At 39.6% G+C, this 24,151-nt stretch overlaps 1 protein-coding gene across 8 annotated transcripts in view; it reads left to right on the top strand.

Annotated features, from left to right (window-relative positions):
- The window catches only part of ARHGAP24 (Rho GTPase activating protein 24), a 706,220-nt gene that overhangs the window by 659,197 nt on the left and 22,872 nt on the right, over positions 1 to 24,151 (top strand). For all 8 annotated transcript variants that reach the window (XM_075203159.1, XM_075203188.1, XM_075203169.1 and 5 more), the window contains one exon: positions 5,981 to 6,188. In XM_075203159.1, coding sequence (XP_075059260.1) covers positions 5,981 to 6,188 — 208 coding nt within the window. The remainder of the gene's footprint in view (positions 1 to 5,980; positions 6,189 to 24,151) is intronic.

Genomic DNA, 24,151 nt, shown 5'->3' with positions numbered 1-24,151 from the left:
GAATAGTACTATAAATAATATCTATTTATAGCTATTGTTGTGTATAATTTTTCCAAGAATCTTATATTGCGTCATACATTTAGTAAAAGTTGCTCATTGCTGTTTCCCTGACCCAAAATCACGGATTCTACGGTTCTCATAGTTTTTTGTCAATCATTTTTCTAGACTAAACACTCAGCGAAGTCGTCTATGCTCGCAGTGCCCACTATATTCAGGTCCATATGTGCATCAGTCTTTGTTAATATATGTGATATCTTATACCAATAGCATTCTTTTCTCACAAATATGCTTCTGTGCTTTGTCCTGGTAACCCCGGAAGAAATTTTCTGTTATGAATTCATGGTCTGACATTGCGTTTGTATAAGCAAGGCTGTGAAAAAGTTTGCAAGCTGTCTGACCCACCAATCAGCAACAGGTTTCTGCAGATGCTCCCCCTGCCCTCCCTCCCCAGCTACTCATGGAATGTGCAGAATTTGGAGGCTGAGATTAACAGATTATATTCAGATGACTAAAGTGATTTCAGGACATTGCTTCAAGTGAAAATAAAATGTGCAATTAAAATGGGCAATTAGTTTCATAAAACGTCACAAGTATTTAGAACATATTACTTTTTTAGTTGTGGGAAGACTGTAATTATATACTGGATACATTATTTTTACCTTTTTTCATTGTCTCAACTAATCTTTTAATAATATCTCTGTTTGTCCTTTTATTTATCTCCAGGTTAGTGTTTGATCTCTATATTTATAAATTTAACATATAAATTAAAAATAGTTATTACAGTTTGCACGCACGCATAATATCTGTTGTCTGAAATAAATTGTCATGGTCCCTTAAAGTCAGTGTTCCTTGTAGTTGAGTCTTCATGGAGGGGAGGCACGGGATCATGCAGATCTTAGCATGTTTCAGTAGTCAAAGCTATCAAAGCTATTAGGAGTGTTGCTGTTAATGCTTAATCTGTCCTTTGCCCTGGCCACTTTGTCATGGGAAACATATTATTATTTTGTGTTCAACTGTAAGTACTTGTTATTTACTGTATGCATGCCTAAAACCTGGTTTAAGCTGCAGATATGTGAGACTCTTTCCATCTGTAAAGATCTAGTGCACCAGCTGCTGAAATAAATGATGTGTGATGATATGTCACAGCTTCAACCTCTACAGATCGTGATCTTAGTGGATTTGCCTGAATGACTTTTCAAAGCGTCCCAATCCGATTTCCCTGCCAAGAGAAGGCCTATGTTCTTATATTGCAACACTTAAAAATAAACACATACTGGGGTATGAAAGAGTTAATAATATGCTAATTGTTTAAAATATAATTCAAATACCTGTAAGGTTGTTACTTTAGGCTTTCTCACCCATGTGACCGCTAGTGGACTTGGCAGCCCCTTATTTTGATTTGCCAACTCATCCATTTGCGAAGGAACATACATGAATTCTATTAGATGAGATGATTACGTCACATCATACTATATCTTCTGGACTCAATCTCCCAGGCACAAATCCTGCGTAAATCAGATGTAATTTTTTAAAGGATGATTTGTCAACCGAAACCTTACTGAAAAGGACCATCTTAGTCCTTATGAAAAATGGAAGAGGATCACATTGGTAACACCCAAATGACCAGGCAGGTTCATGGTAACTTGGCATAGATTTGTGATACGGCAGATCTCAGCATGTTGCTGTGTACTTCCTAGGGCTAGATTTACTAAGCTGCGGGTTTGAAAAAGTGGGGATGTTGCCTATAGCAACCAATCAGATTCTAGCTTTCATTTATTTAGTACCTTCTACAGAATGATAGCTAGAATCTGATTGGTTGCTATAGGCAACATCCCCACTTTTTCAAACCCGCAGTTTAGTAAATCTAGCCCTGTGTCTTCATTCTTTCGAACCTGTTTTTTTTTTTTTTGCTTTGAATATTTTCAGAAGGAAATTCATGGCCTGAGTAAGTTAATTTTTTTCTTAAGCAAAGTTGATGCTAAATTAAATTGTCAAAATATGACGTTGGATTCAATAAAATGAAAGAAAAATCTGCACAATGTGGGACATTTCTAAAAAAAATTAGAAAAGGAGTGTTGACCATAGAAACCAGATGTTTGTTTTAATTTTCAGCGTTGTACTAGAAAAATGACAGTTAAAGTCGAAATTAGTTTCTTTTATTTCAAGTGATTAATTTTCAACAGGTAGATAAAAACGCATTACTGTGGAGTTAAGCGACTAATTGGCTACCTGTGAGATAGGTTGATTTCCTATGGGTTCTTTTTATTACAGTTCGTCAGCCTTTAGAAAATTACTTCTTGACACAATATGTCATTGAAATATCTGGCCCGGAGCCATAAGGGTTAAATTACACTTTGCCAGGCTGGTTTTATTGAAAATGTGCATGTGTAACGCTGCTAGCTGGCTTTAAAAGAATTCACAATTGAAAAAAAATGCTTTTAATAATAAAGTATTTTAATAGTGAATCTGAGGTGGTGTTAACAGGAGAAGTGCTGTTCAAGTACCATTGCGATCATTGTTAAATAGGCAGTAGCACTGCTATCACTGGCGGTGATCCCTTGATGTATAGGACAAAGCCTTATCTCCAATTAAGATACCCATAGACTTGTATATTTAGCCATTTTAAAACACAATGCTTTGTTTATTTTTTGTGAGACCAGACGTAATAGATTTACTGCAGACCAGTCCAGTCCCCCTGTCCTCTGAGTGAGCAGGCAAAACCTAGATGGGGGCCTCCTTGACACGATTCATGACAAATTGCATCATTTTGGCCAGTCCCCACGGCTAAATGTCTTGTCCTTACCTCCGGGAGATCCCAGAACAGGGGTATGAAAGATAATAAGTATGTTCTAGGTGCATTTTGCTCTAACAGAAGACACCGCAGGATACATCCAATACATATGTGGAATGTAAAGTCCCACTAGAAGGCACAGAAATAAAAAAATTGATTGTCACCTGTTAATAATGTAGTCTTTAAACATTTAAAAAAAAAAATCCCCCCATACACTACAATACACTACAATATTTATGAGGGTGTTATGAATGTCTACTGTACATGAAATGCATGTTTACAGTTGCTCCTGATTGCAAACACATGCTCTAACTTGCATACACAGCCGTCATCACTAGTAATCGGTATTTACACCAGACCTATAGCTTGTGCAAGTGGCTGAAAAACACGTACCTTAGAGATGCCCAAAACCTGAATGGGACGCTGCCTAATATAGGGTATTGCGTTGATTCTAAGACGCACCTTTTTTCCCATATAAACATTTTTAAAACCGAGGTGCGTCTTAGAATCGCTCGAGGAAGTTTGACCGTTGTCGCTTCACCCCACCCGTTGCATACAGTGGCGCTCTTTGCAAGTGTAGAGACACCGTTATTTCATCATAGTGCAGCTCTATTTCATTCATTTTGATCGCTTACGGAATCACAATGTTGTCAAAAAGATTGCACTACGAAGCCACATTGAAACAAAAAGTTATTGTGCATTCAGAAGAACATGGAAAGAGAGCTGCAAGTTGACATTTTGACATTAGGGAGGTAAATGTTCGTCGTTGGAGAAATGATCACAATTCCATATAATGAAAGCTTTTTTTCTGTTGGTGGCACTGAGATTAGTGTGCACCTTACAATCAATGGCGTCTTAGAATCGATTAAATATGGTAATTTAAAAGTACTTTCAATATTGTGTCCTGTACATGAATATGTTGGTTGTTGTCATCTTTAATGACCTAACACAATATGATGCAAGCACAAACTAAACAAATAGTATTATTACACTACATTTGCTCTTTATACCTCACAGCTCTCATAGACAGAGCTCAGGTCACATACTGTGTGGCACTGACATTATTTATTACAATTAATTAATGAGGTGACCTTTCTCTTAGACATCAATCACATACTGGGTACATAATGCTTAGTTAAAATGTGTGAACCAGAGAATATTTCATACCTTGTGCATTATAGGTAACACCTAAAATCATATATAACCATATCCAGGACATTGTGCACTGTATGTAATTTCTGTTTTAGAATTGTGGTGTGTGTCCCTTCATGTCACTTTTCTGTTTCACTGCATTTTTTGGTTAGTACTTTTCTATGTTTTGACACACAAGACTAAAATGTTTATGACACACTGCTGTGTCAAAATTGTGTTAAATGATACAATTCTTTGATTATCATTTGATTATACCATGATAGAGATGGGGCTCTCTCAAAAGGTTAGAAATCTTCCCAGAAGTAACTCTAGGACATCTTTTTAAAACTCGATTGTACTCCTGCTCTACGTTAACTGCGCGCTCCTACAGAAAAATGTTCCTCAATATCTTCATGTTGGTTATTTATCTTCCCAATGGAGATATGCTATGGGATTGTTAGAGCCAGGGAGCATCTTTCCTCCAGCAATGCTGTATCCTGGGACATTCCCACATAAAGTGTAGGAAGGTCCAGCTTTATGCCTCCAACCATTTGTTACATTTTGCTCCGCTTGCTCCTGAATGGTCAGTGTTGGGAATGGTAGACCCATCTTTTAGACTAACCAAAGGTAGTAAATTGCTAATTATTTACGTGGTGACTAGAAAGTGTGTCTTGCAGTCACAGATGCAAGAACAGCCACCTGATATAAACTTAATTAATAAGATTTTTTTGAGAATGGTTAGAGACATCAATGAATCAAAAGGAATTGAGAAAGACATTTGAGAAAGTTGTATTGATGGTCTGTCTAACTCATTATGATCACAAATACAATGCTGTTTAAAAATTACCACGTGGCACGAGGTGTAGATTTTTTTTGAGGATCCTCTGATTATGATAGAGGAGCAGTAGCAAGTATGAGGAACAGCTAAGATGGGAAAGATAAAAAGGTATGAGATTCCACTGAGAATAACAACACTATTTCATCATCATCAGCTATTTATATAGCGCCACTAATTCCGCAATACTGTACAGAGAAGTCATTCATATCAGTCCCTGCCCCATTGGAGCTTACAGTGTAAGTTCCCTAACATACAGAGAGAGAGAGAGAGACTAGGGTCAATTTTGATAGCAGTCAATTAACCTACCAGCATGTTTTTGAGTGTGGGAGGAAACCGGAGCACCTGGAGGAAACTCACGCAAACACAGGGAGAACATGCAAACTCTACACAGGCCATAGTCGGAAATCGAACTCATGAACCCAGTGCTGTGAGGCAGAAGTGCTAACCACTAGACCACCGTGCTGCCACAGCTGGTACTACATGCATCCATCACTAAAAACAATATCCAAAGAAAGGAGAAGAGGCTAGATAAAGCTAGTGATTAAATAAAAATCAATAAATGAAAGATAGTTATTCTCATATGTTACTATGTCATCTGAGGCTTGCAAGGATTTGTCTCAGTGCTCATAGAACTTTACACTGACTGACAAGTAGAATTGGTGCTATTTACAGAATTACTGATTTAATCAATTAACCTTTGGCATCAGGATGAAACGTACAGTAAGGAGATCTTATGTGTACATCACTTATTAGCTTAGACAGTCACTGTAAGCCTGAGTTCTAGTTCTTCCTTATTGTGTACAGAAAGGTGACCTGACAGTCATTTGTCACTTCATGGCAGGTATGAGCAGAGTATCGGGAAACAAACATTTATTCCAGATCCAATGCTATCAGTGATTGTGCACTTCAAGAAAACAGTACATACAATGGACCATACTAGAATCCTCAGTTTTTATATAACCTTGTAATAAATAACTATTAATATACATTAATAATGCAGTAAAGACTATTGTTACATGTTGGAATGAAGAATGTTCTACTTGTCTTTGTTATTTGTATTAAATTCCAACCCATTCATATTCCAGTAGATAAAATTTGAAGGTTTTTATCAGTTTTACGGTACATGACAGTGCCAATCAGATAATACCCTTTTCTGTATGTCTAAACCACTTTATGTTGAAGTCTGTACTTGATTTAAATTCTATTTCATTTTCCTGCAGGCATCTTTGGTCAAAAACTGGAAGACACTGTACGTTATGAGAAGAGATATGGTGCACGTCTGGCCCCCATGTTGGTGGAGCAGTGTGTGGACTTTATTCGACAGCGAGGGTTGACAGAGGAAGGGTTATTTAGAATGCCAGGCCAGGCCAACCTGGTCAAGGAGTTACAAGATGCCTTTGACTGTGGAGAGAAGCCATCGTTTGACAGGTACTTTATAGCTGACTTTGATTTTGAGAAAGGATTTGCATTGTGTATTGACAGTTTTGCTGCATTAAAAATAATTTTAAGTAAAGGTAATCTTAATAATGGAGATTAAAGTATATAAATACATTTTGCAAACAGATTCAGAACTTTTTTTCATATCCTTAGAAACTATATAAAGTATTGTGTACTGCAGGAAGCCTTTTTACCTCTCTTAAACACTGAGGACATACCTCCCAATATGTCTGTCTGCAGCAGCGGGACAGGGAAGGGGTCGTCACCATGGAGCGAATGGGGCATGAGCACACCCCAGAGGGCTGCCTACCCCTATAGAGCTCTAGGTTGGCCATTACATACCTCCCTTCCCGCCACATTCCCACCTGTGGGACAGTAGGACGCAGCCCTAAAATCGAGACTGTTTCGCTGAAATCAGGACAGTTGGGAGGTATGCTTTGGGCCTCATTTAGAGTTAGATGTACTTTGTGTCATGAATATATGCTTTATCTTACTGCGCATGTCTACCAAACTGCCTTCATATCTACATTTGTACTAATCACAATCTATTGTCCCCTTAGACTTCTTGAGTTTCTTTGAGTTCCACCTTTGCTTCGCCATTCCGCTGAATGCTATTCCGTGTCGTATTTGTAAATTTGCATTACACAGAGAGCTGGGATGACAATTCTTTCTTGTGTGTTGTGATAGGACTGGAAAACATGCAAAATGTTAAGGCCAAATGCAAAAGGAGATCAGTATTGTGTATACATTTATTTATATAGCACCACAATATACTGTGGCACTTTACAACTGGTAATTTCAAGTCTTACACTAACTTTACATTTTTAATTTCCATGAGTCTAATCTTTTAACTCCTGCCAGACCAATACCTCTCTTCTAAAAGGGAACAGCTTTCTTTACAACAGTGGTTTTACAAATCTCAGGCTGTTTAATGAGGAAGTTCTAAGAACTTTCATCACTTCCACAGTATCATTTGTAGGGTCTAATCATGAACTCTAATCACAATGCACCTTGTTAGCCGTACCACATGTATATATAAAATGCCAGTTATCTTGTTAGACCACCAGTCAAACTTTAGTGCAGCTATAGAATAGTCATTGCAAGATACCAACACAAGAATGTAAACTCTGCATTGATTTTTTGGATGGTGCAAGATCGTAACACAGGCAGAGGTGAACATAATGTGGTTACATATGTAGAGTGGTGTTACTACATGGCAATAACTCATTTATCTACGAGGTGCTAAAAGAGCTCACTGCAGAAATATCTGCATATAAACAACATAACAAAACTGTGCAATTTATGGTTTCTCACATTTACTCTAGGCTAAATTAAATGTAGTATGCCCACTTTAATACAAAATGGTATCACTAAACCCTTCTTCTGTCAATAAGGCTTATTTTATATCACTGATTATCCCAGGCATAGAAGAATCACTTATCGACAGAATTTAACATAAAGCTATTACCAGGGTGTTTGAGTGATACTCAGTTGCCTCAGCAAAATTAAATGATTTGCCGCTTCGCTGGGCAAGTCTCTGCAGGAATGTACATTGTGAGCCAGCAGTTGTGCATTGTAACTTTGAAAAATGTGGCACTCCTATTTTCAGTTGCACTTAGAAGCGGAACTACTGAGTTGTGGGCCCCGGTGCAGGGAAGCTGGGAGAAGGGAACCGGGGCCCACAGCTCAGTAGTTACGACCCTCTGCATCTGCCGAGCATTGGGCCCCATTATCTCCATGGGCCCTGCAACTGCCACACCAATGGTAGTTCCACCATTGATTGCACTTATGGTCCTAGAGCTTTGAGAGACAGGTCCACCTTATTTGTGTAAGTGCATCACAGTAATGATATGCAAATATAAGTTTACAGTGCCACTTAGAGATGCTTCCTATCTTGGCTCATATGTATCTTTATACACCCATTAAGAGACAAGTCTATAAACTGGTTCAGACGCATAAATACGCTCTCTTTTAGGTTGCATGTATCTTGATTTATATGAAATTTAAAATATAGACGTAAAAGCCCAAGTGTGCGGGAGCATCTAAGCTCATACTTAGTAAATGAGTATGAGCAAAGACACGATGGCTTAGTGGCTAGCACTTCTGCCTCACAGCACTCAGGTCATGAATTTGATTCCCGACTATGGCCTTATCTGTGTGGCGATTGTATGTTCTCCCCGTGTTTGCGTGGGTTTCCTCCGGGTGCTCCAGTTTCCTCCCACACTCCAAAAACATACTAGTAGGTTAATTGGCTGTTATTAAAATTGACCCTAGTCTCTCTCTCTCTGTCTGTGTATATTAGGGAATTTAGACTGTAAGCTCCAATAGGGCAGGGACTGATGTGAGTGAGTTCTCTGTACAGCGCTGCGGAATTAGTGGCGCTATATAAATAAATAATCATATAAATAAATAGAGGAAATGAGGCCCTGATGTGTCCATTCATCAATAAGGTAAAGTTTCCAGTCCTCCTGAAATTTTGAATCATACTTTAATTTCTTTATTTAATTTAGTGGAAGATATAGATTAAAAGATGTATTTATTTTTTTTACAAACCAATACTTGTTGCGCAGTATAGTAATATGTTACAGATTGTTTGAACATGCAGAGGCATACTTTTAGGATTTTTAACCTGTTCTCTATGCATGTTGCTGTCATCTATCGCCCCCCTGGACCACACCAACATTTTCTTGAACACTTCTCTGCATGGCTCCCTCACTTTTTATCCTCTGACATCACCACCATCATCATGGATGATTTCAACATCCCTATTTCTAAGCCACGTTTCATTGTTGCTTCCAAACTACTCTCTCTAACATCCTCACTTGACCTCTCCCAGTGGATTAAATCCACTACTCATCAGGGTGGCCACTTTCTTGATCTTGTTTTCTCTAGACTATGCTCAGTTTCTGATGACAGCAACACGCATTCCTTAACACTCCTTTCCCCCTCTCGGATCATCACCTTATTAGCTACTCGCTCATCCCCAGTTCTTTACCCTCCCCAGTGTCAAACTCTTCCAAGCCTCCTCACAACCGCAGGAACATCAACTCTATTGATCTTCTACAGTTTTCCACCTCTCTCCACTTCTCTCCAAAACATTCTCTCCCCAATGTCTACAGCCTCCTCCCCTGATTGATCAGTACCCCATTTTCACCAAACCCTAGCAACTGCCCTTGATCAAGTGGCTCCAGCGACACTACATACTCTGCGTAGACTTCGTTGCCAACCTTGGCACACTAAAGTAACACAAACTCTACAAAAGCTTTCTCGTAAAGCAGAATGTCACTGGCGTAAATCTTGTACCTCAAATTATTTCATCACATATACTGGTATCTACCACTCCTATAGAAATTCTCTGGACACTACAAAACAAACATACTTCCAATCTCTCATCTATGCTCAGGCTTCTAACTCCAAACACCTTTTTAACACATTTAAATCTCTTCTCAATCCTCCAAATCCTCTGACTACCATCAGTGCCCAGGATCTTGCTTCCTATTTCAAGGACAAAATAGATAAGATCAGACTTGAAATGGTATCATCTCCCTTGACAAGCAATCAGCTCAATTCCTTTGTAGCACCCTCTGACACTCTCTCTTCATTTTATCCCACAAATGAAGAGGAAGTTTCTACTCTCTTCTCATCTTCCTACTCTACCTCCTGTCCTCTTGAAATTCCCTCACAAATTGGTATGTCCCTGTCTCCTGTGCTCATTCCACCTCTAACTAAAATCTGTAATCTATCTCTTTCTACTGGTATTTTTCCATCACTATTCAAGCATGCAGTGATTACTCCTATTTTAAAAAAACAAAATTCTGACCCAAACACTCTCTCAAATTACCGACCCATCTCTCAGCTCCCATGCCCCTCCAAGCTTCTGGAGAGAATTGCCTACACTCGCATCACACACTTTCTTACAGCAAACAACCTACTGGATTCTCTTCAGCCAGTCTTTTGCTCTCAACACTCCACAGAGACTACGCTGACCAAAGTTGTCAATGATTTGATCACAGCAAAAAGTAAAAGCCAATACTCTTCTAATCCTCCTGGATCTCTCTGCTGCATTTGACACTGTTGACGACTCTTTCCTCATACAAACGTTACAATCCCTAGGTCTTGAAGGCACTGTCCTATCCTGGTTCTCATCCTACCTATCTAATTGCTCTTTCAGCGTTAATTTCTCTGGATCCACCTCTGCTCCGCTTTCTTTATCAATTGGAGTACCACAAGGCTCAGTCGTAGATCCTCTGCTATTCTCTGTCTACACCACTTCTCTTGGAAAACTAATAAGCTCCTTTGGATTTCAGTATCCACTCTATGCGGATGATACACAAATCTATCTATCCTCTACTGATCTTTCACCATCTGTGTTGTCTTGCGTTACTGACTGTCTTTCTGCCATCTTGGATGTCTTCTCGCCAACTCAAACTCAATCTTTCAAAAACTAAATTAATAATATTCCCACCCAAAAACAGAGCTTCCTACCTGACATTTCTATTTCTGTTGATAACATGACCATAAATCCCACACCGCAAGCTCGCTGCCTAGGTGTAATCCTTGACTCACAACATATGTTACATACATCTAAAGAACATTTCCAGAATACGCACATATCTCACACAAGACACTGCAAAAACCTTAATTCATGCACTCATCATCTCCCACATTGACGATTGCAATTACCTCCTTACTGGTCTCCCCAAAGTCAGACTTGAACCCCTACAATCTATTTTGCACGCAGTAGCTAGATTGATTTTCCTTGCAAACCGTTGTTCCTCTGCTGAGCTACTCTGTCAGTCTATTCATTGGTTGCCTGTATTTCAACGAATCCAATCTAAAATTCTTCTACTAACATACAAGTCCATCAACAAAATTGCACCGACATACATCTCCTCACTTGTCTCAAAATATCTCCCAACTCGACACCTCCGTTCTGCACAAGATCTACGTCTCTCTTCCACTCTCATCACATCCTCCCATTCCCGGTTACAGGACTTTTTTCAGCTGCACCCACTTTGTGGAATTGCCTCCCTCGCACAGTAATACTTTTCTCTAGTCTTCAAACCTACAAGCGTTACCTGAAACCCACTTCTTCAGACAAGCTTATGATATTCCTCAACCACCATCTTAATCTCCTTAGGTTACCCTATTACCACTCTGTACACAGCTAACACAAGACAACGACCCTCTGACCAACATTGCTGTGTGACTGATCATACAGCCCATTCAATACTTTTACCTTTGCATTCTAGCTGGTCCAATGTGCAATATGATGTAGCACGTGCCCTTGTGTATCAAACTCCCATTGTCTCATAGATTGTAAGCTTGCGAGCAGGGCCCTCTTACCTCTCTGTCTGTATGTATTATCCAGTATTATTTTATTAATGTTTGTTCCCAATTGTATAGCATTTGCTGGCGCTATATAAATAAATGTTGTTGATGATGATGATGATATGCAGGGTTGTTGGCAAAATGGGCATAAACTGCTTTAAAAAAAGACTGTGGAAAAATAGCGTATTTCCACCCATATACAATGCCGTACACATCCTGACAGGAAAAAAAAATACCAGTTATCCTGTGAGAATCTGCATAGATGCATATGCATGCGCCCACTTTGAGCATGCGCAGAGCAATATACGGTACACAAACTACTTATGTCCCATTCTGTATCAGCCCCGCAGTGTACAAATAACATTCTCTTTACGTGTCAGTAGCCCTTGATTTCTGATTATTAAAGTGCCTCATTCTTGACATTTGCGCACGTTTACTGTGTAAACCTGTTGCCATAATTATGCGAGTGTTCCTGCTGCAGTAAAGGCAGGCTTGACAATGTAAAATTGGGAAGCTGCTCCCATACCACATTTTTAATTAGTCTAGAAATTAAAATGTTGACACAGACAGATGGTCCATCTCTCCCATAATGTGTACTCATTAAAAGGCAGATCTTGACTTCTGCTGTTGTCATAATATTGCGTGTTATACACAAACAAATCCAAAGCTGCTGTCCTTTTATTTGCTGGAAACCAATGGTTTTTTAAACTGTGACTAAAGCATTTTGTTTATAACCTACCCGTAAAAAAAAAAAATAAGATTGTAATTCCAGGCATATTTGACCTTGCCAATTATTTTATGAGACCAGCTGCATTATCAAGTCACAACAGGATGAGTTTATTTGTAGTAACTTATGTTGGGCTGAATTAATTCACAAAATATGGCGATAAACTCACGTTGGCAAATATCGAGAAGTGAATTCAAATAAAAAAGGTAAATAAAGATGATAGTGCATCTACATATGTAACAACTAAACAATTGTATCAAGAAAGTCTTTTGTATCAATGCAATACAGAGATTGTTTATCTGTAGTTTGGATTCCAATATGGTTTATAATGGGTCCCTGTGATGAAATAAATAAATTTTTCATACTAAGCGGTGAACCCCTCTCTACCTTAGATATGTCAAATATTACCCAAACCACTATCAACACTAACAATACTAGAAATTCACTGTTTTGTTGTCTACTCTATTGTATTCGTGTTGCACAAATAGATGCTGCTGCTCTGAGAAGAGCTCATTTCCATGAATGCTACTGATTCCAATGTAGTGTAAGGTCATTGCAGTGTGAACCCTTTTTCCATACATGTCATTGATTCCAACATAGGAGTTTATTTATCAAACAAAGGTCTTAGATGCATTTAGAGTTATATTTATAAAAAATACAACTGTTTTGATCAGTTATAAAACAGTGGCAAATTACTGCATAATCTACACTATATGGACAAAAGTATTTGGCCACATCTGTTAATTATTGAATTGAGGCATTTCAATCAGACCCATTACCAGATGTGTATAAAATCAAGCACCTAGCCATGTAGTCTCCATTTGCAAACATCCAAACTTCCCAAAGTGATAACGGCATGGCAAACAGGGGCTTAACATTAGCTATAGCAGCTAGTGTGGCTACCACATAGCCTGCAGGCAAAAGTGGCCCCTTCACAGTTAGGGCCCTAAAGCTCTTGGCATATTGGTATTTTACTTGCCCACGTATATTTACTTAGGGAACTGTGAAGTTCACTTTATAGTATACATTTATAAATGTGGTGCAGCTAAAGGTTGATAACGCCATCAGCTCACTTAATCAGAGTCACTTAATTACACCATTGACCTGGGTTAAAGGGTTGTCTGCTTTTGGACAAATCCTTCCTAATTATTCCTGGCCCCCAGGCATAGCAAATTGGGGGGGTCCCTTGTACCTACCCTGTTATCTGCCGAATCATTATTTACCTTCAGCAATGCAAGCTGTCCATAGACAGCTCTAGGGAAAAGCTCCCATAGATCTTTTGTGAAGCACTATGGAAGGACTGAGCTGCATTAATAACTGGCTCTCTGATATACCAGTTCTGGGCTGGAAGGAGTATATTCTCCATCTGTGCTTGCTTTGACACATGAGCCAAAGTTACCTTCCTTAATGGCTTGACATTTATCTGCTAAGAGGTGAGATTGTCTTCTACTAGGATTTTTAAAGCTGGCCACTTATGGACAGTCCATCCCTAAGCAATCCTTGAGAGTATCTTAATGTACATGTTTCAAAATCTACAGTACCAGTAAAGATTAGCAAAGTTGTGGTGACATTTTGCCCAATTCAAGCTTTGCAGTGGAACAGGCCATGTTGCAGGGGTGTGAAGTTAGGTCGACATAATCTTCAAGTTCCGCTTTAGCTTGGTCATTCCATGAAGTGCCGTTCTGCACTGTATTTGTAAGTTGACAATTTGTGAAATTGGAACAATGATGGTTAATTCATTCTGCTGTGCGGTGTAGTTGCGGTAGGTCTGAGAACACTTAAGGCAAAATTCCAACGGCAAAATGTGCTGAATGATAAGTTACTAGTGTTAAAAATCCTTAGGAGCATTTAAATAAATAAACTTCTTCTGCTACGCTAATAGGGCTCAAGCTTTCAGGAACAACGAGCGCACTCTGTCAAAATATGTTACTGCTATTTATTTTAGTACATAATTCTGAAGTATTTCATGTACATGCAAGAACATGCATTTCTTCTGGGGACAACATTGCAGATATCCAGATAACTCTTTCATTTCACCTTTTCCCAAGCTGAATTTCCATCTGCCGTGATAGTATTATGAGCACATTCGCTACCTTTCTCTGCATACAATGCACACAGTAGGATCTGCCATAGTGACATGTTTTAATATTTTTCTGCTGAATTACTTTTTTTATTATAGTATTACTTTTGCAGATAATGAGAAATGTGTTCCTTTATTTAAAGGAAATAAAAAAAATAGAATGAAAATATCCCAAAAAAGACACAGTATGTATGGGATTTAAATCTGGTACCTTTCTTGTATCATCACTTAAATAGCTGCTTATTACCTTTTAACCGTTATCCGCTTAGTTGCTATCTGTCAGAACTTGAATGAAATGATTTTATTTGTGGAGCCCAGGCCTGTACCAAAACCATTTAAAGTTGCACTACCATCTAGTAAAAAGTGGTAACACTAAGGCTCCCTCTCTCACCCAGGTAGTATCCAGAAAAAAACATGACTGCTTGCTGTATTACAGAACCGGCATACATGCGAACTAGCTCAAACGTAAATAGACCACTGTCAAATAGGCAGGGGGGAGTGGGCATCTGCCCCCTGTGCCGGTCCCTTAGTAGGCTACCTGGGCTAGGTCACTGGGCACCTGCATTTTTTTTTTCTTTAAAATGTTCCTAATAGGCTACTGAGCCAAGTCTCGTCTCCCGGGCTAAAATTTGCCAGCCCTCCCCCGCAAACGGGCTTGAACATGGTTGAATATTTTTTAATGGTTCTAAAATTCGAGAAATACTACAGAATTTCTGAATGTTAGTATATATTCATGAAACACGGATGGTTCGAGCATCTCTAGAGCAGCAGGAAAAATGGCTGCACGGAGCAGTCCCTGGGACTCTGGCTATGGATCTCCTGCAATACGTATTAATATGTGATACTAAAGCTTTAAAGAGCAAAATACACTTACTCTGTTTTCTGCAATGCATCTCCAGGCATATATACCATTTCTGTTCTACTGTCAAGAAAATCTCATTTCAGCACTCAGTAAACTGTCAGCAGAACAAAAGCCTAGATAAAAAGGAGAACATAAAACACTGTGCAGATTCAATGTAATATATGCAGCTGCAGAGAATATCCACAGCACAAATGTATGCAGCTGCAAGTGAAGTTATGATGACAATATAAAGAAATCAGTGATTGATCGCCATACTGTAGGTGGCAGTACGAAGTACATATGGTATACAGTCCTCATATTTTCCTTATCAAGTAAACAATGTCGTTTTGTACAGTACATTGAACTTTGCAGATGTTTTCTCATTTCACATGCAAATCTCCCTTCGCAGAAGAATATAATGTATTGTACAGTATATAATTCTCGCAAATACATTACTTGTGACTAACAGCAATACTTGTAAAACATAAATATCAATGTACGTGGGCTCTACTTGTTTCAAAATAGGAAGGAAACAGATACTGTTTGTCAAAGGAGATGGAGCTCTGCATAAGCACATAAGCAGAATAAAAGCAAAATACAGGCTATTCTGCAGGATTACTGCCTTTACTTCCTTTTTACCAGTGTCTAGTATGGGAGACTCAAGAACATTCTAGTCACCAAGAGGAAATTAACAAAACAGGTACGCTGTTAACACATACTTGCCAACCTTATGTTGGCCAGGTCCGGGAGATCCTGGAGGGCAGGAGGAGTGTATGGGAGGAGGGGGCGGGGCTTCACAATTTGCATCATTTTGGCCCTGCCCTGGTGACGTAATGCTTTCTACAGTGTAAAAAGACCCCAAACAAGCATTATTTTCACTGGGGACGGGGCCAAAATGACGCAAATCCCGAAGCCCCGCCCCCTCCACCCGTATATTCCGGCTCTAATTTTATTGAAGTGGGCAGATGGGCCAGATGCGGGAGAATCGCCAGCTCTCCCGGGAGTCCGTGAGACCGACCCAAATTTCTGGAGTCTTCCGGACATTCCGGGAGAGTTTGCAAGTATGTGTTAACAATAAAACAAGACCTTGCTACCCATAACAACTAATTCTGTCATTTTTCTAGAAAGGTTTAAAGCATACTCGTCAACTCTCCCGGAATTTCCTGGGAGAGCAGCCATTATCCCGTCCCCTGCCACTTCCTTTTTGCGTCATAACGTAGTGAAGGCGGGGCCAAAATTACACATTTCACGGTGCCTTGACCCTCTCCTCAATCGCACTTCACCTCCACTATGGGACCTCCCAGAGAGGCAACAGAAAAAGTGGACAAGCGTGGTTTAAAGCAGTTCTAGGCAACCTGAACCTTCAAAAGGGCGACACATTACCCTTAATGTCAGTAACAACGATACATTTAATCAAGGCAAGAGACACCTATCCGTAAATAATACAGTATATAAGTAATTATTTTAAACATGTGTTACAAGCTGGCAAATAGCACCTCTGTGGGACGCAAAGAAAATATCTCCAACAGCAGTATATGTATAATAGACAAAAATGTTTTTTTTTTATTAGGGACATTTGTAACTTTTTACACCATCATTTGTTAGGGTCATTTGTAACTTTATACCATGTGCATGGCAAGAGGATATGTTTTGAGCTTCATTGTGGGGACCTAGTTATGTCTCTGACTATATCACAATGGCTGGCTGATGGGAATGAGCGACTGAGTCTATTTTATATTGTATCCATAATTCTAATTTTTCTCTGTGATTGTTGCTGACTGATTTATATGTTTTGCATTGTTTTGTTGATCGTCTAAATATACATATTTTTTTTAGCATAGTTGACTTGTTTGGTACTTGTGTGGATGTGGAAATAATTGAGACTGACATCTAAACCAGTATTTTTCAACAGTGCATATATATCGGCCTTCAGAAAGGGTGACTCTTTTTTTACACATGGTTTAGCAATTACCTACAGTTCTGCACATTATGAAGCTAGTTCCTAGCTCAGCAAAATCTTGGTGATTGTAAAACAGGCTAATTGGCTCCTTACTGAGGGATTTCAATAATTAATTGTGGGAGTGTAGTGTAATTCTGCTTCTACTTACCACCCACAGCAATAGGAAAACATTTTGAAATGTATTTGTTTTGCTTATTTTATTACTTACACTATCAGAAGTAGAGATGGTCACTGACCCCCGTGTTTTGGTTTTGGATTCGGTTTTGGATCTGGATTACCGTCGTGTTTTGGTTTTGGTTTTGGTTTTGCAAAACCGCCATTGCGTGTTTTGGTTTTGGTTTTGGTTTTGTTTGGTTTTGTTTTGCAATTTGTTATAAAAATTACATTTATTGGTGCTAAAATAACATAATTTAGGTATTATTTTGTAGCTACATTATTATTAACCTCAGTAACACTAATTTCCAGTCATTTTTTATTCAATTTTGAACACCTCCTATGTCACAATATGATTTTCATACACTTGAAAAGAAAAATTGCTGCAGTTCTTGCCAGTGATAACAAAAAGGCCATTGTCATGCCTGGGCATAAGACCAAAAATCCACCTCTTAAGTGTGGAATTATTTTTACACGAATCCTGGCAAGAGTTGTCTATCCATTTGTAACATTTTGAAAGCCACACTCAGTAGAGGTAGGGACCTTAACCATCTGGGATCCTCATCCATGTTTCGTCATTTTTCAGCGAGTTATTGGCAAACTGTTGGGAAAATCAGAAACTTTGGTTAAAAAAAAATTAACAACAAGCATTCCAGCATAATCTACCTCCCTTCTCTCATCTACATCCCAGCACCTGCAATCTTCCCCCCCAACAATTGGCAAGTAAACAATCCTCTGCAAGAGGAAGCAAGAATGAAACCTGTCACCCAGTCGCAAAGCGGATCACAGACGCCCTGGGTACTATGCTAGCGTTAGATCTGTGTCCAATGTCCACTATTAATACAGTTGGTTTAAGACATTTAATTGAGGTGTTATGTCCCTGTTAGCAAATGTCATCACTATACCATTTTACTAGAAAAGCTTATTCTCTCCTGTACCGGAAAGTTCCTAAAAATGTCATTATTGGGTGACAAAATGGTATTCTACCCACTGTACACTTAACCACAGATATGTGTACAAGCGGAACTGGGCAAACAAAAGATTATATGACTGTGAAAGCCCACTGGGTTGGTCTTTCGCCTTCCCCAGCATGGACAGCAGCAGCATGTACCCAGGTGCATCACATTTTTGAGAAGTAGGCTACTCTGTGTATCAGCAGCTTCACTAAGAGGCATACAGCTGACAAACTGTTCCAAAAACTAAGGGATGTCATTGAAAGATGGCTAATCCTGCTTGGAGTCTCCTGAGGATATGTCATTTCTGATTACGACCCCAATATTGGTCCAGCATTACAGCGGGGCTGAATTCCATCACATTTCCTGTTTTGCACACACTATCAACTTGGTGTTACAGAACTTTTGAAAAATGACATGCAGGAGATGCTGTTTGTGTCCATAAACATTTAGGGTCAATTTGTGGTTTCTGCAACAGCATGTAGGAGAATACAGCAGCTGCAAGAAGACTAGCATTTGAGGGGAATATACTTTAGTCCAGCGAAGTAGTTACCTGTGAAGAAAGTGCAGACACAGTTAGCTTGAGTCAAGTGATTGCCTTAATAATAGATTTTGAAAAGGTGCTACATAAAATTATAGTGTGCAATAAAACAAAGTAAATGTGCTAACTATATTTTAATTGTAGATGAAATACTTAATTTTCTTTGCAAGGATCCCAGACTTATCAACATCTTGTTGGGACGTCTTCTCCTTCAGTTTCTCTGGCAACTGCTTGTAATAAAAGAAATTGCTTTCCCAAGACACCCAGTGGTGATGCAGATGAGTCCGCTAAACATTTTGATATTTGCTGTGCTGTAAAAGAATTGCCCAAAAACCGTGACAGCTCTGCCCTAAAATCAACTAGTCATTCCCTTTGGAAGGCCATTATCAGCAATTACATCATACTACACAGACTTCTATGATATTGGGATATTGGGATGAATTAGTATTGTTGGAGGAAGATTATCACTAAACCCTGCCACCTCTCCAGTTTCGCAATGAGCTATGGTACAATAAAATGTAACTGCAGATTTAGACCAAGACTGTCAGCCCTATTATTTCTATTTCAGCAATTACAATTAGCAATGGAGCAATGGAGCTCTTCTCTTTGGGTGTTACCTATATAACGCAGCACAATTTGCCTGCAAATTCTACAGACAAGCCTGCTTGTCTTCCTCTCCATCAATGACTCTTAGCAATTGAGCACTCGTCTTTGGGTGTATATTACACCCAAACATTATTAGTGAAAATTATGAAAAATACAGTTTAATCCCTGATAGGCCCTCCACCATCCTTTGCATGTTAATAGTAGGATTGGTTGGAATTATGGTCAAGGTCACACATTTTTTTGACAAATCCTTCAAACCAGCCCAGATGTCAAACTGTTGTGGTCTGCCCCCTGCGTCATCCCTGCTTGTGTTTGGAAAGTGCATATTGGTGCCAGAACCTCACATGCCAGAACTGCTCCCACTGGTGCCACACTGCTGCAGGACTTACACAATCAACCGCATCCTCATCGTCGGATACCCAAATCTCCCCCACATCCTCTTCTAAAGACAAAGTGTCATCCTCACTTGGTGTATCACCGGCTACACTCGGGCTGTTCAGGCACACATCAGCAGAACTGCTGAAAGGGCCCTTCTTTATGGGTAGACTAACAGAATGGTCACGATTAGACATCCCACTGTTGGATGGACTCTCCACAGGGATTGTTGTCATTTGTGAATCAGAGCAAATATTCTCCTGTAATGCCTCACTGTTATCTTGCAGCTCGGCTTTGACGCGTAACAGTAGTTGTGCACCAATTGTAGGCTGGGTAACTTTTTGGGATCTGCCACTAATAGCCAAAGGTGAAGGCCTCATTCTCTCTTTGCCACTGCGTGTGTAGAATGGCATGCTTGCAATTTTTTTTTTATCGTCACTTAACTTTTGCTCAGTTACACTTCTTTTTCGCTTCAATACAGTAAAATTTTTTTGGGTTTTTGTTTTTTGCACTAATTTGAAAACACTCTGTTGTTTGACATCGCCTTGGCCAGATGACGTACTGGGAACACTAACATCAGGACTGGTGACAGAACCTGGTTGCTCATTTAGATCATATGTGGACTGCTTTGAATCCATTCTGAGCGCAAACCACTGGGGAGTGCTAAAAATTATTGAGTAGATACTGCTGACAGATATGACTTTTGACAGCCAGAAATATTAATGCACAATTAGGGAGGACACCCCAAAAACACTGAGGAGTGCTAAAAATTATTGAGTAGATACTGCTGACAGATATGACTTTTGACAGCCAGAAATATTAATGCACAATTAGGGAGGACACCCCAAAAACACTGAGGAGTGCTAAAAATTATTGAGTAGATACTGCTGACAGATATGACTTTTGACAGCCAGAAATATTAATGCACAATTAGGGAGGACACCCCAAAAACACTGAGGAGTGCTAAAAATTATTGAGTAGATACTGCTGACAGATATGACTTTTGACAGCCAGAAATATTAATGCACAATTAGGGAGGACACCCCAAAAACACTGAGGAGTGCTAAAAATTATTGAGTAGATACTGCTGACAGATATGACTTTTGACAGCCAGAAATATTAATGCACAATTAGGGAGGACACCCCAAAAACACTGAGGAGTGCTAAAAATTATTGAGTAGATACTGCTGACAGATATGACTTTTGACAGCCAGAAATATTAATGCACAATTAGGGAGGACACCCCAAAAACACTGAGGAGTGCTAAAAATTATTGAGTAGATACTGCTGACAGATATGACTTTTGACAGCCAGAAATATTAATGCACAATTAGGGAGGACACCCCAAAAACACTGAGGAGTGCTAAAAATTATTGAGTAGATACTGCTGACAGATATGACTTTTGACAGCCAGAAATATTAATGCACAATTAGGGAGGACACCCCAAAAACACTGAGGAGTGCTAAAAATTATTGAGTAGATACTGCTGACAGATATGACTTTTGACAGCCAGAAATATTAATGCACAATTAGGGAGGACACCCCAAAAACACTGAGGAGTGCTAAAAATTATTGAGTAGATACTGCTGACAGATATGACTTTTGACAGCCAGAAATATTAATGCACAATTATGGGGGACACCCCAAAAACACTGAGGTGTGCTACAAATTATTGAGTAGATACTGCTGACAGATATGACTTTTGACAGCCAGAAATATTAATGCACAATTAGGGAGGACACCCCAAAAACACTGAGGAGTGCTACAAATTATTGAGTAGATACTGCTGACAGATATGACTTTTGACAGCCAGAAATATTAATGCACAATTAGGGAGGACACCCCAAAAACACTGAGGAGTGCTAAAAATTATTGAGTAGATACTGCTGACAGATATGACTTTTGACAGCCAGAAATATTAATGCACAATTAGGGAGGACACCCCAAAAACACTGAGGAGTGCTAAAAATTATTGAGTAGATACTGCTGACAGATATGACTTTTGACAGCCAGAAATATTAATGCACAATTAGGGAGGACACCCCAAAAACACTGAGGTGTGCTACAAATTATTTAGTAGATACTGCTGACAGATATGACTTTTGACAGCCAGAAATATTAATGCACAATTATGGGGGACACCCCAAAAGCGCTGGGGAGTGCCAAATATGAAGAAAAAATAATAAACCTCTATCCTCCTCTCTGCACTAGCGATTTTGGTTAGAGCAATTGCAAGAACAATATGGTATTCTCTGTCCCTGCTCTAATTAGCCTATGACTACACCCTGCTCTCTCCCTCTGTCAAATGGCGATGGATTGCTGTGGAGGCGTGTATTTATAAAGTTGAAGTATCGCGAGAACCGAGTCCCGAGATCCGACGACGTCACAATGACGTTCGGCCTCGATTTGGATTCGGAATGGGCGGGAGAGTACCGAGCTGCTCAGCTCGGTACTCGGATACCCAAAGTTCGGGTGGGTTCGGTTCTCGGAGAACCGGACCCGCCCATCTCTAATCAGAAGGGACATTCAAATTTCAAGTGAATATGTAATTATCTAAGCCACAAACTGCAACTGTAGATGCAGCTTGGTTTATGCGGAATATATAAAACATGCCCAGGTTATTTGTGCCAGCACACAGAGCTGCCATCAGAAATTGTTGGGCCCTATACAAATGAAACAGGCAGGCACAGCCGCTGCACCCTGCACCCCCCCACAAACACACAATTAGCCATTCTCACCTCAGTAAAAACGTTGCTCCCTCTGCCCTGGTAGTTACTATCATTAACTCTTTCCGGTCTTGCACATGCGTGATTACGCCATACTTGCCATCCGGGAGACTCCCGAAATTCGTGTCAGTCTCACGGACTCCTGGGAGAGCTGGCAAATATCCCGCATCCCGCTACTGCCATCCAAATGATCAGGGTAGAGGGAGGTTGTAGGGTAGTGGTGCTCCTGCGTGATCAGTCCAGTTGTGCTTTATGCTTGTGTCCAGTGCTCTGTCCTTGCTGAGTCCAGTGGTGCTTTATGCTTGTGTCCAGTGCTCAGTCCTTGCTGAGTCCAGTGGTCCTTTTGTCCTGTGTTCTGTCCTGCTGAGTCCAGTGGTGCTTTGGCCAGTGTCTGTCCTGCTGAGTCCAGTGGGTGCTTTAGTCCTGTGCATTTTTGTGCTAAGTCCATAGTAATTTTCTAATTATTAAAAACTCCAAAAAAAAATAAAAAAAAAATAAAAAAATAAATAAATAAATATTAAAAAATAATTTAAAAAGTATAAAAAAATTCTAGAGCAATATATTATTGCAGTCCTGAAATATTAGTACTGCATTACCTACTTTCACTGTTTCTGCAGTCCAAAAAATAGGAACTGCAATCTATATTACTATGTTCACTGTTTCTGCAGTCCAAAAAATAGGAACTGCAATCTATATTACTACGTTCACTGTTTAAGCAGTCCAAAAAATAGTAACTGCAATCTATATTACTACGTTCACTGTTTAAGCAGTCCAAAAAATAGGAACTGCAATCTATATTACTACGTTCACTGATTAAGCAGTCCAAAAAATAGGAACTGCAATCTATATTACTACGTTCACTGTTTCTGCAGTCCCAGAAAATAGGAACTGCAATCTATATTTCTACGTTCACTGTTTCTGCAGTCCAAAAAATAGGAACTGCAATCTATATTACTACGTTCACTGTTTCAGCAGTCCAAAAAAGAGGAACTGCAATCTATATTTCTACGTTCACTGTTTCTGCAGTCCAAAAAATAGGAAATGCAATCTATATTTCTATGTTCACTGTTTCTGCCGTCCAAAAAATAGGAACTGCAATCTATATTACTACGTTCACTGTTTCAGCAGTCCCAAAAAATAGGAACTGCAATCAATATTACTACATTCACTGTTTATGCAGTCCAAAAAAATAGGAACTGCAATCTATATTACTACGTTCACTGTTCCTGCTACATCAAAAAGGCATGAACATGCCCTGCCATCAACAAAAACAAGAGGTAGTGACGCGCTTGAACTCCACCCTCTTTATGCTGCAGAGGATGGAGGAGCAGCCATCTGTGCAGTGGAATTTAGACAAGTTGAAGGAGGTATTGTGGCCCCGGTACCAAATTGGGTACCGGGGCCACTCCACTACGCAGTCCAGAAATCTTAGTATCAGATATTAAACTACGTTAACTGTTCCTGCTACATCAAAAAAGCATGAACCTGCCCTGCCAACTACAAAAACAAGAGGTAGTGACGCACTTGAACTCCACCCTCTATATGCTGCAGAGGATGGAGGAGCAGAAAAAGGCCATTCAAGCCTACACAGCCACCTACGATGGGCCACGTGTTTGTGCCGCCGACTTGTGTTGCTTTGCTTAGACATCCAGCTACCTCG

This window comes from Mixophyes fleayi, chromosome 1 (genome assembly GCF_038048845.1).
Source record: "Mixophyes fleayi isolate aMixFle1 chromosome 1, aMixFle1.hap1, whole genome shotgun sequence".
NCBI lineage: Eukaryota > Metazoa > Chordata > Amphibia > Anura > Limnodynastidae > Mixophyes > Mixophyes fleayi.
Note: the sequence above shows the minus strand (reverse complement) of the source record. Positions and strands in the feature narration are given on the sequence as shown.